The sequence below is a fragment of the Notolabrus celidotus genome, chromosome 10, assembly GCF_009762535.1.
Source record: "Notolabrus celidotus isolate fNotCel1 chromosome 10, fNotCel1.pri, whole genome shotgun sequence".
Classification (NCBI taxonomy): domain Eukaryota; kingdom Metazoa; phylum Chordata; class Actinopteri; order Labriformes; family Labridae; genus Notolabrus; species Notolabrus celidotus.
In genome coordinates, this window is record NC_048281.1 from 29,672,472 (window position 1) to 29,691,270 (window position 18,799).

An 18,799-nucleotide genomic window follows, 5' to 3' on the forward strand; every position below is an offset into this window, starting at 1 on the left:
GGACTCAGGATGGTGGGTGCACTGCCCAACACACACACACACACACACGCTCATACACACACATACAGAGAACCAAGCAGACACACACAAAACTCAGCAAGCAACCTTAAAGTAACAGAAATAAATCCAACATATTCAAAGCCTTCAATGCAGAAATATAGAAAATCTTTGATATTTTAAAGGGGTATACACTTCTCTTTCTTAAAACAGAGGGGAATGTTTCATCAAAACACAACCACCACTACCTCTGTTTTGTAAAGGTCTATGTTTCTGTTGAAATGTTCATCTCAGAAACCTTCAGAATCACGGTAGCCTGTAATCTGCAAGTGTGTCTCTTTAAAGGAAAACAGAGCAAAAAGACTCTTTGGAGGTAATGTTTCCTTGATCCCAAGTGTTATGTTTGGCTATACTAGTTGAGCAGCTCTCTTGTCAATGTTTAAACACATCACAGCCAGTTTATGCACGGCAACCCACTGCTGGTCTTGTCTGCCATCAACCGGCGTCTGTAGTACACAGGGTAGGTCATGGCGAGCTAGTCATGCTGCTAACGTTAACAAGCTAGCTCTCTATGTCACTAATTAATATCAAGCAATTCAGTCGGTCTAGTCTTCATTGAAGGCCAGCGTTTTGGTGCACTTTGGATACTTCGGGTATAGAAGAGCTTTATATGACATTTTCCATATAAGTTAAAGTTTAGCACTTTGGGAACACTTCAAATGCTTGCACTCATATCATGTATCAACGTCTGGAGTTTGAAGAAGTAGAACAAAAACAATAGCTGCTGACCAACAAACACACACAACCACTTTACCAAACTGCCAGATGATTCTTAAGAGACAAAAAGAATATCAAGATCCATTACTCGTTTCATTTCTTTAGACCTGCACCCCGACATATCAGTGAGAGAGTGTCCTCCACTGCTAGAGATACTGTGGCAGCTCAGGGGCGCCATCTGACTCATCTTCTAATAGATCATAATCCCTGATAAGTTAAAGTTCTGTTAAGGATTGTTGGGTTATTGTTTTAAAAATCTAAGAAATATGTAAAATGTTTGAAAATATATTTTGAAGTAGCAAGTCTGCAGTATATACAGAGGCAGCTGTCCTAAGCCCTCCAATATATGGTAAAGTATATTTTTCTTTTTGTTTAAGTCCATCATAAAACAGGTGTTACCTTTTGTCTTAGTTTATGTTATTACATGTAAAAAACATCCTCAAACAGACTCTGCATGAACTTAATCACATTTTACTTTAATGTCATATAACTACTTATCCAAGCAACTGAAATAAACCCTGCAATAAGCACCCTTATGTGACAAGAGTTGCAAATCAGTCTGAATTGAGAATTGATTTTGAATCGGATTGTTGTCCTAAGAGTTAAAATCGAATCGAAATGGGAGATATTGAAAGATTGACGCCTCTAGTGTCTTGTTCCAACAATGAAAGGCTTCAAAAGGCCTGCAGTTTTTTCTACATGTTTTTATTTATTCAAGCAACTTTGAAAAGTTTGACAAGTTTATAAGATAAAATATTATTTACTATTATGAACTTATTATTTTAAGTCTGTATTTGTCCTGCTTAGACATGACTATCTGTACCAGAGGGCATAATTGGCAAACCATCAGGTAGTACTTTTTCACTGGAAGATAAAAACTATTAAAGGTGACATATCATGCAAAATGGACTTTTTAATGGTTCTCTACCTGAAATATGTGTCCCTGGCATGTCTACAAACCCCCCAAGAATGAAAAAAATCCATTCTGCCCCTGTTCTGATTTCTCCACCTTTCTGTAAATGTGTGTGAAACGAGCCGTTTCAGACTTCCGTGTTTTTGTTACGTAACAACAATATCCGGTCTGTCACGGAGTCAGAGCTCGGAGTTTGTTCAGCCCATAGACTGTATAAAATAATACTGAATCCCTCCCCCTTTTTTAATTACCTGCACAAATGTGTGCTAACAAGGAGCTTAGGAGGGAGGCATGCTAGTTGTAGGCTGTCTTAATAAACACAAAGGTCGGTTTTACTCCCCACGTCTGCAGATTTGAAGATCTAGTGGATGATTTTTATTTACCATGGATAAGTGCTAGCACTACTTAGCATAGCCACATAGCTACATGTCGTAGTGTAGCTGTGTACCAAGACACACGTCGACATACTGACAAATAAAACAACAAGAAACACTAAATCTGTGACCAATCCTTCAGAAAGGTCCTGCTGCAGGCGCCTCTCCGTCAGGATCAGATTCAGGATCAGATTCAGAGGGTTGAAGTAACGTGATCTCTGAGCAGCCGTGTATATTCAGCCAACATGTAAACATTAGATCAACGTGCTGGAGAGCCGAGGCCACACCCACTTCCTGAGGGGGCGTGGTCAGAGAGAAAACAGAGTGTTCTGAGGAGGACTGAAGAAGAGGGCTTTTCAGGCAGACCAAAATCTGATTTCAAAGTGTTTTTTTGAGCATAAACTTTAAAGACATGTTTTGGGGACCCCTTAGACCAATATATATTGATGAAAAAAGCGTGATATGTCACCTTTAAATCATGTGGAATCCTGTCTTCTTGTAAGATTAACAGACCAGGTTAGGGGCTCCAAAACTATTCAAGCTCCAACCCCAAAAATAACAATGCCAGAGACGGGTAACCCTGCCTGTCCCTCAAAATGGTTAAATGTTGCTCCCAGCTGCGCAAAAGCACGAACAGGCCAATCCAAGAACAGACGTTACAACAACACAAACCATTTATTCTCGTAATTTCAAACAGGCAAGAAGCAGAACAAAAAGTGGTCGCCTGAATCACATTATGTCTGTCTGACAGCAGTGCTGCTCAGAAACACACACGTCTTCAATAAAGTTCCATCTTTAGTTGTTGATTACCTCTAAGTTGTAGTGCTCTGTTTATAAATGTTCAAGAGCATCAGGGTGAGCAGTACCCTCTTTATTGACCTCTGAGGCAGCACAGCAAACACACGTTCTCCACCTTTTAACTCACAGCGGAGCGTTTCGCAGCCTTCAAAGTAGAAGTCATTCCGCTTTATTGTTCTTTGGGTCAGAATCTTGTACCTGTGTGATCAAAATGCACGACGCTGCTCGGCCTCGCCGCGTTCCTCTGAAGTGTTTTGACTCCAGCGCTGACCCTGCCGGCTGGTTTTGGCATTCCAGCAGGCTGGAGGAGAGGACTGTGGCCCCGAGTAGCACACACACACACATACGCATACTCTCACACACACACACTGTCCTTGGGTTGAGGCGTTCAGGGTTTCTGCTGGTCAGCAGAAAGAGAACGGCTGTGTGATGGCTTAAGTGTGTCTGTGTGTGTGTTTAAGGGGATGTAGCTGTCAGAGATGTCCCAAGTGTGTGTGTGTGTGTGTGTGTGTGTGTGAGTGTGCGTATGTATAATTTTAAAGTGAAAAAAGGTGGGGCCACCTGAGGGAGGGAGCTGAAGGCTAGTGGCTCCGGTCCAGACCTTGTATCATGTAAACTGACTTCACACCCAACCCATTAAAAAAAGACCCATATTTATAACACACACACACACACACACACTCACTCACACACACACAAACAACGCTCTCCCCTCTGCCCTTGGCTGTCTGTTTTGGTGTGTGCGTGAGCAGATGGACAGGTTCATTGACCCTGAGGGGAGAGACGAGCGAGCTTCACCTATACTCTAAATAAAAAACAGAACAACACACAAACAAAAGACACAACCTGGAGAATAAAGAGTAAAAAAAGCATCAAAGCAACAAGGAAACTTCAGTCTGTGAAGTGACTTCTCACAACTAACATCAGGATAGAGTGTTAGCAGAGAGATAAACGACACTTAAACCTAACGTCCCTTATTCATATCACACAAACAAAAATCTAAATGTGTTTATTAGAGATGTTACACCGTGAAAAGTCTCAGCGTTAGCGTATCACCCGTTTGATTTAAAGTCTTTATTGAGCAGTGAACATCATTATTGAAGCATTCTGGACTGATGTTTTAAATTCTGATCTCTCACATGGAGACACCTGGCCTCATAATGAGACTTTAAAAAGGCCAAATAATAATTCATAACTTCTTTATTGTTAATCTTTCTAAAGAGGAATATTAAACCTGAGTGAATTATAATCAAGTGAAGGAAAGTTCATCACAAAGACGTACGTTTTGCTCCCGATGGTGCTCAAAGCAAACATAAATAAAACATGTTCCCTAAACACAGATCCAGTTTTTTATGACTTTGTCTGATCATTGATTTATTAATGAAAACACTAATGCAATGCAGTCAAAAGCACCCTATGTTGCCTAATACAGTTCTTATAGATGCAACTATTTCATTTTTTTTTTTACATGTTTTGGGTCAAATTTTGCTTTAACTTATATGCAAATTAATTAGACCATCCAATAAAGAAAAAAGGTTGCTTTAGATGACATTAGAAATTTTTTATTTTGGAGATGAAATGAGTAAAAATGTTCAGATTATGTTTTCTTTTTACAGAAGTTTACTTTTAGTCGACAGTTCCAGTGTTTTAAAAATCTTGGTAGTGTGATGGTTAATCTGAATTTCTGAGTTGAGTGTTTTCATACAAACAAAGAGATGTAAATTAACATCATAAAAATCCTTTAGAGTCTGTTTGTAAATATAACAACAGTCTATTCCAATTGTGAATTCCCTTACAATGATACATTTAACAGCTGGCAGTAAACCAGCTTATGAATATCACTTACAAACCCAGATAAAATTACACAGGTATTCAGAGTTTAAATGTAAAAGGTTAGATTATCTTATGTGTTTTTATTTTAAGTTCCAAGTTTGTATTTTTGGCACAGACTCACAGGATCACTTTACGATCACACTCGTCATCGTAAAGAAGAAAGTGAAAAGAGAGTCCTCCTCTGAGTCTCTCTCTCTCGTCCATCCTGATGATTGATGAGTGCACACACACTCACTGTTTGCCTTCTTCACACCACTCTGCATCCTCGTATGGAGGGGATATTTATAAGTTTGCTCAGCACTTAAAAACCGAGGAGACTCACTTCTACCTCCGACATCTAAAGTTCATAATTCATCCAGATTAAACGATTTGTGAATGCTTATTTAAACTCAAAATTAAATCAAAATTTTTACATTTTTTAAATTGCTGTCCTTAAATTCACATTGGAAATTATTAGATTTATTAGTCTTGATATATTAGTCACTGTTTTTTTAATTTTGTTGATCATTTTTATATTTTCAGGGTCTAAAATCAAACTGATATTTGCACAAAATAGTTCCAATGAGCTGCTTCAAATTTTGCATCAACAATGTCGATATTCTCCAAAGTGATAAAGTATGAAGGGAAAAAAAGGCGTTCCTGATATTACCTAAATTTCACTCCCGCTCCCCCCGTCTGAATCTGGGCCATGCTCACTCATGCAGCAGTAACGGTGAAAAACTAACCCGTCTCTGGGAGCACAATGGCGGTGCCCCCCTGCCCCTCAGACTCCCCACATAGACGGCGCTGTCTGACAAGCCCGCCTGCCAAACAACTCAATTAAGCAGAAAAGGAGGCAAGAAAGAGAAGCCCAAACAGAGGAGCGAGAGAAAGGAAGGGAAGAAAGCGGACAGGAAAACAGAGGAGGGCGAGGGCCGGTGGCTGTCAGGCCGCGTACACGGCCCGCACAAACGTTTGGCGAGAAGCGACAGAAGCACAAAACGAGAAGAAAAGGGGAGCGAGCTGTGATGTGTTAACTGGAATTCCTGCTTCCAAGGCCACCGAGGGTTCAGAGGGCAAACTGAGGGCCAGGGGTTCATTACCACAGCGACACACACTCACACACACACATTTAAGAGAAACACACCCGTGATGTTGCTAATTTTGGCCCGCTTTAAACTGCTAATTTGACTTAATCTGACCGCTGTGTATTTCACCCAGTGTGTGGGAAAGATTATTAAAACTTTCTTAATTCTCTTTGATTTTATTTCTTTGTTGTTTAGGATCATAGTCCAAAATCAGAGACTTTTGTATTAGTCTTATATTAGCATGGGGACCTAAAGTGAATTACACATAAAGAAAGAAAGAAGGGCTCCAACAATTTTTTAATCATGGATTCATACATATTACATAAAGTATTTATTTTATGGTAAGTGGATATGTGGTTGGGTTTATAAAATGTCTTTTGATCATCTTTAGCTGCGTCCCAAAGCCAAAGATGGTGTCTTAGAAATGTCTTGTTATGTTCACACATCAAATGTTTTAGATTACTGTCATAAAGGAGAAGAGAAATCAGAAAATAGTTACCTTTAAGAAGCACTAACATGATATTTTGATGTTCTTAGTTGTAAAAATACTCATCAGGTTTAATCAGTTATCAAAGCCGGGGATGAATTCAATAGATGACAACTTGTTGGTGAATTGATGAAGTTCTAACTTTGATTATGAAAGTTTGGTAATTGAATATAGGACTTTATTCTTGAAAATAAAAACTATATTAATACATTCTGTAAATCTGTCTGAAATCAAGCTTACATAAAAAGAGCTGAAACTAATACAAATGACTTTCCTTTTTCAGTGCTCATGTGGGCGTAAAGTTTTGTAGTCCAACATTAAGTAGAAGCATGCAACAGTTTACTAAAACTAAGCTTCAGGTCAGACAAACAACAGATTAATACCACAACGTGTGGCACCATATCAGACTGTATATTCAGCATAGCAGGCGACACACGTTAGGGATCTTTTAGCTGAAAATATAAAACTCAAAATCCCTTTGAAAGATGTGTGATCACCTGACTGTTGTGGGCAGATCTCTGGAAAAATCCTCATGCAATGCAGCTGTTAGAAAAGTACTGCTTTTAAATGGTAAATCGTTGTCACTGTCCTAGTTTTTTATATCAGAAGAATTGACTTAGATGCATCATTAAAGCATCTTATACTCAAACCCTCCATGTGTAGTATGTCATCTCTCAAACTCGGGTGTACTGCCTGCAGACATTTTTTAAATGTATGTCTTCTAATGTCACAAACATATGATTGGAGCCCGCTCGTTTAAATGTTTTCATAAATGTTAAAAGGCTCTGTTCAGAGAGTGCTGATATAAAATACACTACTTTACCATCAACCAGTACCAGCTTAAGGAAAAGCAGGTTTATAATGTGTAAAGTTTTAATTTTAAGACAGCTACCATAAAAACAGTCCTTCTAACTTTGGATCTCATTTATCAAAGTATTATAGTATTCAATGTTTTAATGTCAGAAGTGCGGTGGACCAATAAGAGTGTCTATTTGTAGCTACCTGATTACCTGCTGATTTCTTACAGTGCACATTAGCACTGTTTTCTTCTACAGTTTTGAGTTGTGAGAAAATGTGTGTATTTTATGTTGGAGAGATGACTATCAAAGTGACACATGAGTGAAAATACTAAATATGCTGATATTGTTGGTCAGTACTGTGTGATCCATCCTGTAATTCCTCTGTTACTTAGAGTAGAGTAATAAAAACACTAAGAGAGGAACTTAATTATTTTCTTTTCCCTGAAATTCACATTTTTCTCTCGTTATCCAGTTAATCAACAAAGCTTATTGTCTCTGGATTGGGCACATTTGTATTTGTGCATCTTTTTAAGGCATTTTTTGAACGAATTGGCTTAAAGAAAAGAAGCGTGGGGATACCAGAGTGCTTTACTTAATATGTAACTACAATATCAGCACATTAAAACTAACCATTCAGTTTAAAATCAGCCTTATATCGCCCCTAATCCAAATCATTTGCAAATCTTTAGGGATACCTCCAGATTTTGTAAAGACAATGCCTCCTCCTGTGACCACACACCCTCTCAGCTGTCTTTTAGCCGGCACATTCGGGGTAATGAGGTTTGATGGTGGCCTGTAAACTTGTAATGAGGGCGGCGGTGTGAATAGGACAGAGGGCTGGGATGGGTGGGAGAGAACACGATGCTTAATGAGCGGGCCGGCGGGCCCAGCGGTAACCCCCTTGTATCGGCTCGGTCTGAGAAAGCCGGGGTGACGGAGGGGATCGGGAGTTTCAGGGTGGGACGGCACAGGAGGGCCCGATGTTATTTAGGGAGGGGAGGAATAAAAGCTGGGTTAGAAAGTAAATGGGGGTCCTGACCAGCCCCTGTGCTCGGCTCATTGTGGAGGTGAAATTTATGGCTCAGGACTTCCTCAGCCAAGGACTCCCCACGTTGACTGGTTAAGTGCTGTGAAACAGGGCGACAAAGAGCGGAGGCAAACAACACTCTGAGATGAGAGGCTGCAGGAGAGGAGGACAGTGAGAGACAATGTGGACCGTCCACGTTAGAGACACATGTTGGAAACAAAGTCAAACATGCTCCCACTTAAACCAGACCGCAAACACAAAGATATGACAACGCTTATTAAAAGTCAGACATGTGGCAACGTGTTTGACTTGTACTGGAAATCAAGGTTAAAATAATTAGTACTTGGACAAAGTAAGAGGAGGGTTGAGAAAACTAATGTCACTGAATGGAAACAAAGAGAGAAGTTAAGTTTACCTGCAGTACACTGACTATAAAGTCACTGAGTTGAATGCTGCTTTGACTTCTTGGGTGTACAAATATAAACTAATAATCATAGTTTTTAATTTGACAAGGCAATAGTTTCAGATATATATATACAAAACCCTTTCTAAAAGCTAATTCTGACTGAATACACAAGTTGGCAAAATCAAAACAATTTTGCATGATGCTTCCAATTTGGATTCCCCAAAGCATGTTAAAGACAGACATGAGCAACAGGTTAAAGTTTGATGGTGCTTTCACTCCTGTAGCTTGTTTGCTTTGTTCTGATTCAGACGATAAAATGATCCACTGTTACATTTTTCCCTCTGGTCATTTTGTGTTCAAAGCAGGCCCAAGCACAAACCGTCATATCATTACGTCACAGGCTCCTTCTCCCACTGTGCAGGTTAACAAATGCTGTGTGTACCGGTCGCACTGTGAATTGTGGGAATCTGTAGCCGTAGGTTGGCTTGGAGCCACAAGGAGGTCAATGCCTCATAGACATTTGGGTAGATGAGCATATTTGTCAGAAGTTGGACATCACTCACAAAACTAAAGAAGTTTACAAACTTGTGAGTCAGTGCATGAAAGAGAGGAGCCTTCATCGCTCTGCTAAGCAGTTCCTCCCAAGGGCCAAGAAACTTTAACAGCAGTAGGCTTTGCAAAGGTACGAGACTAGCTTTGCAAAGTTGAGGTTCCAGTGATGAGAACGTCAAAGTCCTCTGAGCTGTGATGTTGCATAGCTCAATGGAGTCCCAGGGTTGGATTGGAAGTGACCTAAAGACCACCTCTTAAACAATATCAGCTCGCTTGTTTTGTTCGACATCAGATTGTAATTGCTGTGTTCATGTATGTCCAAACAACTGGGACCAAGGAGGAAAAGGACCCCTGGCTCGGAACAACTTCTCCAAATGAACCAGATGTTAAAGCAACTTTTAACCAGTGAGTCCACTGCTGTATCACTTTGAATGGCAACCTAAACTGGATAGAAAGAGTCATCATCCTGTCTTGTGTATTGCATTATGTCAGGGATGTTGTATGTTGCATGTTTGTGGTTACAGTGTCAACAGGCAGAGATGGTTGCACCTGGCAACACTTAGTAAGGGAATAATTGCTGGTGGTATCAAGTGTTTAACAGAGCCATGTAAAAAAGACAACAACACATGACTTCAGGTGAGAGAAGCATAAAAAGACCTCATTGAGAAAAAGTAAAACATTGAAACCTATGATATATGTATTTCCCAGAGTAATTTCTAGAGTGTGTCCTTGTACACTCCAGTCACTTTCATGCAGCTGAGCATCATTCAACTCTGATTTGGACTTTAAGCTGACTTATCAGATGTCTCAGTCATGAAATAGAACAAAAGGATCAGGAAACAGATCTGTTGGTTGATGCTTTCAATTTATTGCATTTACAATATATTTACATTTAATCACTTTACGTAGATTTTTATATCTTAGGTAGGTATTATAATTACTCACATGCATTATTTGACACTTGCTTCAGCCTCTTAATGTATTCAGGGTTTCAGTATTTTAACAGTGGTCTTCTGCTGCCCTGTTGAACAGCTTTGTAAAAGATCTTAGCAAGGAAACATTCCTAGAAAACAATGACACACATATTAGGTCTGCTATTCCTTTAACGAGAAGCATTCAGTCTTAAGTCTGTGCGTGTGTGTGTGTGTGTGTGTGTGTGTCTGTGTGTGTGTGTGTGTGTGTGCGTGCACATTGTCTTAGGAGCTCTCCTCGGCCCATTGAACAACAGTGATGAAATGGAGATGAGTTAAAGTGCTAACACAAAGCCCGAGCAGACCCCTGCGTCGCCTCAACAATGAAACCACCAAACAGGAGAAAGTGAGAGCCTCTTGGAGGAGGCGAGAGAAAGAGCAGAGGAGGAGAGGGGGGAGAAATTAAGGAGGAGAAAAAGAAAAGAAGAAGGGCCAAACCATCCTGAGAGCAGGAGGAAATGGACGGTGGGCAAAAGGTGGCGGAATAGAGAGCAACCTGGAGAAAATAGCAAGGTAGCTAATCCCTGCGGAGATAAAGCAGCTATATGTAAATGAAAGATGTGAAGTTTGGTCGTCTTACTTTGATCTGTGAATCAAGCCCTCCATCCTTTTTCCTCCCCCCTCCTCTCCTCCTTCACTCTCACCCTCTTCTCCTTCCTTCTTTTTCCTTGTTAGAAAATCAAGCCTTATTTAGCTTAATCTCACTTAATGGCATCCAGCTCCTCTTTTGTCCTCCCTGATGCTAATAGATTCCCGGCCTTTCACTCGCCACTATTCACATATCTCCCCTCTATAATCCTCTTATTCCGGGTAGCAATTATTTTGAGTATTTTATCAGCATTATGATTATGATTATTTGCATTATTTTTATTCATGCAGGCTGTTCTAAGGGCCAGGTTTGCAGCCGGAGAGTATCCTCCCTCCTGCCAGCACCCTCTTATTCTCGCCGCCTGCTTTCTTCCAGAGGGGAGGCGAGTTTGCAGGAGTGAAGCCCATTCAGAGAGACACATTTTCTGGGCGTTTGAACATATTGTGGAGTGAGTGTAATGAGTAGCACCAAATCACCCGTCCAGGCTCCTTAACACAGAGAAACATCAAGAATTTGAGAGAGGGGGGTAATAATGAAAAGGCCTGCTTTCTGCAGAGCTGTAATTACACGGGTGGGGTTTTGATCTTTTGCTTGTTGGGGCGATGAATGGGTGAAGAGATGAGGACTGTTTCAGTGTTTTGGGGTGGTGCGGCGAGTGGAAAGGTTTCAGCTCGGCGTCATTCATAAAGGACCAACAAATGTGGAACAGCAACAAGTTTGTCCCCTATCATTTTCAATTAGTGAATCATGTCTTGAAGTATTGGGGATTCGCAGCATGGAGGGGACACGAGAGAGGGGTTGGGATGTTTTCAACTTTCGGTAAAAAAATTGCAAACATTCGCCCCTTGAATAGTGGCGTCACCATTTCTGCACCCTTTCTCCTCTGAATTATGTTTACATGCAACTAATTTGAAACAGAAGCTATGTTTAGGGACACACATGCAACCTGGGTTACTACGTTTGTCATCTTTAGGAGCAAATGTTCCTAATTTATGTATCTGGCGAGTAAAAGAATATCAAAAGTGTTGCATTTATGTGAAACCATTACATTTATTTATCACTTTCCAAATATAAAGACAAGATTTTAACCGTATTGTATCCAGGCAGTGATTACACTCACTCTATCAAACATTCACACCTGTGACGGGTGATTTAGAGGGTTCAGGCGTTGCTCAATCACATTTCAGTGGCGGTAATGAGGGCGGGACAAGCACTGATTTTGCCAATCTTAAGTTCAACATTACTTTTTAGCCACCAATCAACTTCTCTGAACTAACGCTCACAACTGCTCCAAGAATCAGAGCATGTATTCACTAATAATTTCCTCCTGCACACACACACAGAGGAGAACACACATTCATAACATTCAAACAAAGGCAGAGGACAGGAAGAGAGTCTGGTGAGTATTTCTATATAATATGATATACTGATTTTTCATTGAGTTGCAATAAAACTGAACGTTTAAAAGAACAGCAATAACAAAAAATAGTCATAGAGCTGTAATCAGGTTCTTATAGTATATTGCTATCATATATTAGTGCATGGAAATACATGACATCACCACTTTAGCACAAACCACAGTGAGCACACTCAAACAGGAATAACTCGGACTCCTTTAAATACTCTTCAGGTCATGATGAAGTTGATCACAGTAAAAAAGTGAAAGTGTCTTGTGACAGGATGAACAAACTTGATTCATTAAACACGAGTCATCACAGTTAATTATATAAAAATGTTAAAAATGTTAAATTACATCATATCAAAAAAGTTGCATACATGTAACAGTCATCAAGTCTTCAGCAGTCCTCTTTCTCTTCACGGTGTCACTTTGGGAATCTTGGAGCCGGGTTGGAGTGACTGAATCTGGGTAGTCTGCAGACTCCACAGGGGCACAAGGGCCCTCCTGAGGCCCCCGCGGAGCTCCAATGCATGGGAGCCAATGAGGCCTCCATGGGGCCCGGAGACAGCAGGGGACATTTAGCAGCAGAGGACGACGAAGCGGAGGAAGAGGAGGAGGAAGATGCTGCTGAGGTGAGTAGGGACTCCTGGGTGAGGAGGAGTTGACCAGGGCCCGAGATGAGGGGCCAACCTCCAGCGAGCAGCAGGCGAGGGACAGGGCCCGAGTTTACCCCCATCCCGACGCTGACCTCCCCGAGCAGCCGCCGCATCTCCTGCAGAGACGAACCCAGGAGGAGGATGTAGTTCCTCGCCAGAACCAAGGTGGAGATTTTGGAGAGCCTTCGTCCTGGAGGAGCTCCGGACTGATGGGACTGAGAGGAGGAGGAGGACGGCGAGGAAGCGTAAGGAACCATGACCTCCCTCAGGGCGTCCATGGCAATGTTCAAGTCCTGCATCCTCTTCCTCTCCCTGCTGTTGATCTTCCTCCGGAGCTCCTGCTGCTCTTCGGGACTCAGCTCCCTCTGGGGTTTGGAGGATCTCTGGCTGCTCTGGAGGCTGAGGATGGGAGGAGGATTCAGGCGCGAGCTCAGGTTGAACCCAGGAGGGCAGTGGGGTAAATCCTGGACCGAGGGGGGGGCACAGAGGGGATGAGGCTGCTCCTGGGCCCTCAAAACTGGCACGTTCATCTTCTCTTTGAGTCAAGTTTTACTAAATCTCTTCCAAAGCAGATCAAATTTGAGAAACCCAAAATAGTGAAAGTAAAAGAACTTCCCTTCTTCTCCTTTAAAAAAAAAAAACCACTCCAAACTGCAGGAATCAGATCCTCATCCCTCCCCCTGTTGATCTCCTCTTTGCCTGCAGAGAGCTTCTGCTCAGTTTGATCTCAATTCCACAGCTGCGTGCAGTGAGAATGACAGCTCACACAGAGGATAAGTGAGCTAAATGCTCCCCTCAGATACCCCCACCTCAGGCCAACTCCTCCCAGACACATGATGAGCTTTTAAGAGACACACATATACACGTTTGACTTTTTAATACCAAACAGTTTAACAAGAAAGAACTTGTAGATAAAGAAAGTGTCAAAATTAAGGCAAAAAAAGTGGATTATTTAGTTAATCCCATACGTTAAACTATCAGGATCACTGCTTGAAACATGCACTAAGACTACAGTATGAAAGCAGCAGACTATAACATCAATGTGGCTTTACCAAACTCAGATTGAACATGAGTGCAACCACTGTGTTGTTGTGATCAGATGACAAAAGCAGAGATATTTTGTCTGGCACAGAAGAGAATAATAGCTTCTGCAGGATGCATTGGAGCCTGTACAGTATGTTTTTTACCTAGAGTTTCTTTGCCAGAAAACTCCTGTGACAGAGACTGCTGCAATATTTGATATTCTAGACATTTTATTTTGCATTATACTTGCTTTAATATGTTTTTATTCACTTAGTTTTGCAGGGTTCTTGGAGACTCTCTAAGTTTTATTCGTGCTATTTCATTCACTGTGCAGCATTGTGCTAAACTTCAATGTTTTTACTGTGCCACATCAATCAGGTGGATTGGATTGGTGTGTTGTGATGCTTGATCTGGCTGATAGAAATCCAACAAACATATCTAGAACTGCAGCACAGCAGGTTACTACACAATCACACTTTGCAGACTACTTTAATCCTGATATTTTGTTTCCACAGGAGCATCTCTGGCTCCGAGGTTGAGCAGATTGTACACTAAAATAAAGGTTGGTGGTTCAATTCCCAGCTACTGTCTGCATACTGGTGTTCAAAGGCAAACCCAGATTTCCCCTAAGCCTTAACATCAGTGTGTTAATGTGAATGAATAATAGATCCTAAAGGGAGCAACATGCATGGCATCAAATTAATGAGTATAAATGAGTGAATGTGGTGCTAGTGTAAAGAACTTTCAGATGTCGGATGTCCAGAAATGTGTTGTTTCAGTGATTGTTTTGGTACTATTTTCACTTTTTCATCATCTAATTTATCTTCAACAAACATTCAGTCCCCAGAGGAGGGATAATTTATCTTTTGGGGGGCTGGGAGGGCGGCTTTGATAAAAACACAGCATTCTGTACTGCTAGCAAAGCATCCCAAATTTTGTAAAAGGACTGCCAGGTAAACAAAAGGCTGACGATGAATCTGAAATGAAGACAAGAAACTATGATGAGTCCCACTTCCCCTTCAGCTTCACCTCCACCATCAGTGGGCTGCCTGCTCATATAATATTTGGAAGTTGCATATTGTACCGGATTTACAGAATTTCCCTACCTGGGATAAATAAAGTATTTCTGATTCTGTTGTAGTGTCACTTTAAATTACTTCAGTTGTAAAAGTGTCATGTTGTTTCTTTTCAGTTCGATGGCATGCTGACGATGCAATTCTGTACTTTTTGCAGCAAATTTTGCAGATAATTCTAAAGATACAGGAGTATGTAAGCAAAGGTCACATCTGAGGGTGCATTTTAGGGTTTATGTCCATTAGACATATGTTTACATGTCAGTGTGTATGATAATTGGTTAGGGGAGCTTGCAAATACTTTCATCCTACCAAAGTGAGGCCCTGCAGAAAACCCTGACAGACCTTTTTACTTCTAGACTTTGTAAATTAGCATTGCCATTGTGGGCTGTGTTAGCATTAAGCTTAAACCCCTGCTGTGAATACATGAGGAGCTGTAGACTCTTCTTACCTCCAAACATAACTGACTATTTCTCTCTTTTGCTTCGTCTAAAGTTTTTTGCATTCAAACAAAAACACAACATTGTGTTCCTAGTAGAAAGTAGCACTAGAGTCATTAAAGTACTTTTAATCTAAATTGAAATCAACAGTACTTTGTGATGTGACAGAGAGCAGGTATTAGCAGCATTAGCGTGGGCTTTAATCGTGTCAGAGAACAGTTTTGGCAGACAGTGAATGGATGCATCATTGTGTGGCGGGAGTTAATTGATGGTTTTGAGGTGGGGGTTATTGTTGCTCAGTTCTTAGCGGCTAAGCTAACCAAATTAGCTGGCAGAGAGCTGGGCACGCTTCCAGACAGGCACACAACAGGCCAATTGACTCCGACCACAGGTGAAGCTGGCCGGGGGCACCGAGCAAGGCTGGAAACCTCAAACGTGCCATTCATGAGCCACAAAAAGAACCTCAGCATCACTCCATTGCAGGGGGAGCCTAGCCATCCTCTTTTTGCACTCCTTCCCCTCCTCCTCCTCCTTTTTCTTGTAAAGCCCATCTGAGCGTCTGAAAAGGAAGGCAGAGGGAAGAGGGGAAGGACAGCACCGTCACACACAGAAAGCAAGTTGTTTACGATGAAAGCAGAAGGAGATGCAAAGGAGGAAGACCCTTTCTTTCTCCCCCAGCCGCTCCTCTCTTGTTGTTCAACAAGTGAAAGATGTGTGTGGAGGCGCTTCCCTTCCACGCCAGCGGTCCGGTGGCGTCCGGCTGCTGCTGTGATTGAAGCTGAAAGGACGGCTGCAGACGGACAGGAAAGGGAGGGCCTCATGAAAAGGGCCCGGCGGATGGCCCTCGCACCTGCAGGAGAACAGAGTGCAGGCAGCCAGGATGAATGTATGTGTGTGTGTCTCTCTGTGTGTGTGTCTGTGAGCTTAATTTGATTCTAGTGCCCGACCAACAATGAGAGGTGATAAACGGAGTAATGAAAGAGAACAAGACGTAATGGTTTGACTGTATTTCTGGATCTGATTTCAGTGTCAGAAGGAAAAAAAGGACACCTGCAAGGAGCCACACATGCAGAAGTCAGTAAAGCAAAAGAAAGAAGCTGGTGTCTACGAAAAAAACTGCCCCCCCCCCCCCCCCCTCCTTTTTTTTAATCCAACACTTGTAAGGGAGAGAAAAGTGAGCTGTATTTGGGGCTGCAGGCCAGCATATCCGCCTCCTTTTGATGAGGCTGGAGCAGGGCAGGAGCACCGGTGGCTTCAGGGCAGGGGGAAGACTAGTGTCTTTATGGTGGAAGGAGGACTATCCATCTGGGCAAGGCCGTCCAATGGTGGCTCTGCACCTGGGAGCTAAATGAATCGTCTGTGTGGAGCCATTTCCTGCGGCTGACAGACAGGAAGACACCTCAGCCAACCTCCTGGGTCAATTTATTCTCAAATATGGGGTGAAAGATACACCCAGGATGATCCCACTGAAAAAAGGTTGCTCTCATAGTGCTGAAAAACCCTTTATATATACATGTGTAGTTTCTAATGAAAAAAAAAAACAGGTTCAACTCTAAAAGCTTCTGCAGCTTGGATGGACTCATATTTGTCTCATATAAAGGGAATTGAAGCAAGAAATTGAAAAAATTAAATGCATTTTGATAATTTGTCAAATGCACTTAACAATGTTAGATAGTATCTTTTTTGCATTATAAAAAACTAGTATAATTTTAAATTTTAAGTCATTTATAACTGTTTTTGTATCATTGCTTTAATCATGTTCTTTTTAAATGTATAAACAACTTAATTTACATTTTGTTTAGGGTGAACAGAATATATAAAATCCTCAGCTTGGACCACCAGGGTAGAGTAAATTGTTCCTTGTTGAAGAGCACACAAAACATCCTCTGTTGTCTCATTAATTGAGTTCAAATTGGCGTAATTATGAATCCACCTCACTGTATACAAAGAGACAGTCTCACCAGCTCACTGCTGCAGGTCAGGACTCAATTTGGACTGAATGGAGTCAATTTATGTCAGATGTGTGATTGAGCTCCTTTGTGTGTCAGTCAATGGTGAGTCGATGTGTTTTGCAGCGGTAAGAGGAGTAATCATGCTGTAGCTCTAAATTGATACGATCAAACAGCTATTTTCTGTTTGCTCTGACTGAAAAATGAAGCCAATTCAGAAGCGTGGAAAACTGCAGTTCCTTGAGTGTCCGCTAAAGGCAGTCTGCTGAAACCAAGGAATCCCCTTTAGATCCTTTGATAAAATGCCCAGTTTACTACAACAATAATCATGTTTAAAGCAGGATTTAAAAATAAGTGTTTTTGTTTTTTTCATAATGCTTCCATTTTAATGTGATCAGTGCAAAGAGTCATACATTCATTTGCATAATTAAGGGTACAGCTGAGTTGACAGACATGTGGGAACATTGTAGCTCTTTTCCAGAAGGCTAAAAGCTCACCTCAGCTCTACCTCTTTGCTTGCCTTTAGACAATAAGCTGTATAAATAATGGACATAGTATCCGTGATGTCACCCATCTGTTCCTGAGCGCTTTTTTGAAGCCAATCGTTGGCTTAACTCAACCTAACTTCTGTCAAGGTAAAGAGGCGGGCTTTTAGCCTCCTAGCCAACAGCTAAAGTGTTCCCTCCTGTCAATCAAGTCAGCTGTGCCTCTCATGATGGAAGACTCGTAAGCTTAATATCTTCAAAACTGCCGTGTTATGAAAGAATTCACACCCCGTACAGTGTGTGCCAATCAAGAAATTAGCTATCCAGACTACACTCATTTTTAAAACCAGGCTATAAACATGTTTATTTCTGCTGTAAAGATCGTCTTTTTTGAATGGGTGTGTATGTGGTTTCTGGTACTTCTGTAGCCAGCCTCAAGCGGACACTCAATGAACTGCAGTTTTTAACACTTCCACATTGGCTTCAGTTCTCGTGGCCGGAGGTTGCCACTTGCTTTATCGAATCGAAAATTAGGTTGAGTCAACATTTACAATATGGCAACTGCAATCGTTGAGCTTCAAAAAGCTGCTTCTTAAGAAACCAGTGTGTGACGTCACTAAGACTAAATCCATGTATTATGCAGTCTGTGGTCTTTTGCACAGAAGCTCCTGAATGACTCAAAGCCTTTCGTGTTTTTTTTTTTTGCATGACTCTGTCTTATTTTTATTTTATTTTTATTAAGCTTAAAGATTGCTTTCAATTAAAAAAAGGAATAATTGTAAAGACTAAACTGTAAAGAATCCACTCATAACTTCAGAAAATGACCCTTTAAATGCAAGATGGAAGAGATCAGTTGTTGTATAAAGCATGCTTTGGAATTCATCTCCTGAGTGGGTTAACTTGTACAATCAGCTAATGGAGAAATAACACTGGGTATTGATAAAGTGATTGATATTGATGTTGTTTTAAACGCCATATTAGCTGAGGTACTGGTTTAGCTCCCCGCTTACAGCACACACCCCATATGCAAATCTATAGACCTAATCACAGTGGTCGCTGGCTTGACTCCCAGCTGCATGTCATCCCCCACTCTCTACTCCCCACACTTCCTGTCTCTCTTGAGCTGTCCTTTCAAATAAAGGCAACAATGCACCAAAATAACATACAAAAAAGCCAAACATTA

General features: G+C 41.3%; 2 protein-coding genes across 4 annotated transcripts in view; both read right to left on the reverse strand.

The window, feature by feature from the left end:
• The window catches only part of ankrd50l (ankyrin repeat domain 50-like), a 144,627-nt gene that overhangs the window by 75,615 nt on the left and 50,213 nt on the right, over positions 1-18,799 (reverse strand). The gene's annotated exons all lie outside the window — the stretch shown is intronic.
• On the reverse strand, positions 12,415-13,176 carry olig1 (oligodendrocyte transcription factor 1). Its single transcript, XM_034694047.1, has one exon. The coding sequence runs from the start codon at positions 13,174-13,176 to the stop codon at positions 12,415-12,417; it is 762 nt and encodes a 253-aa protein (XP_034549938.1).

What these genes read in the sequence shown, in the direction of transcription:
- olig1 (XM_034694047.1), bottom strand. Translation starts at nt 13,176, where the DNA reads ATGAACGTGCCAGTTTTGAGGGCCCAGGAGCAGCCTCATCCCCTCTGT.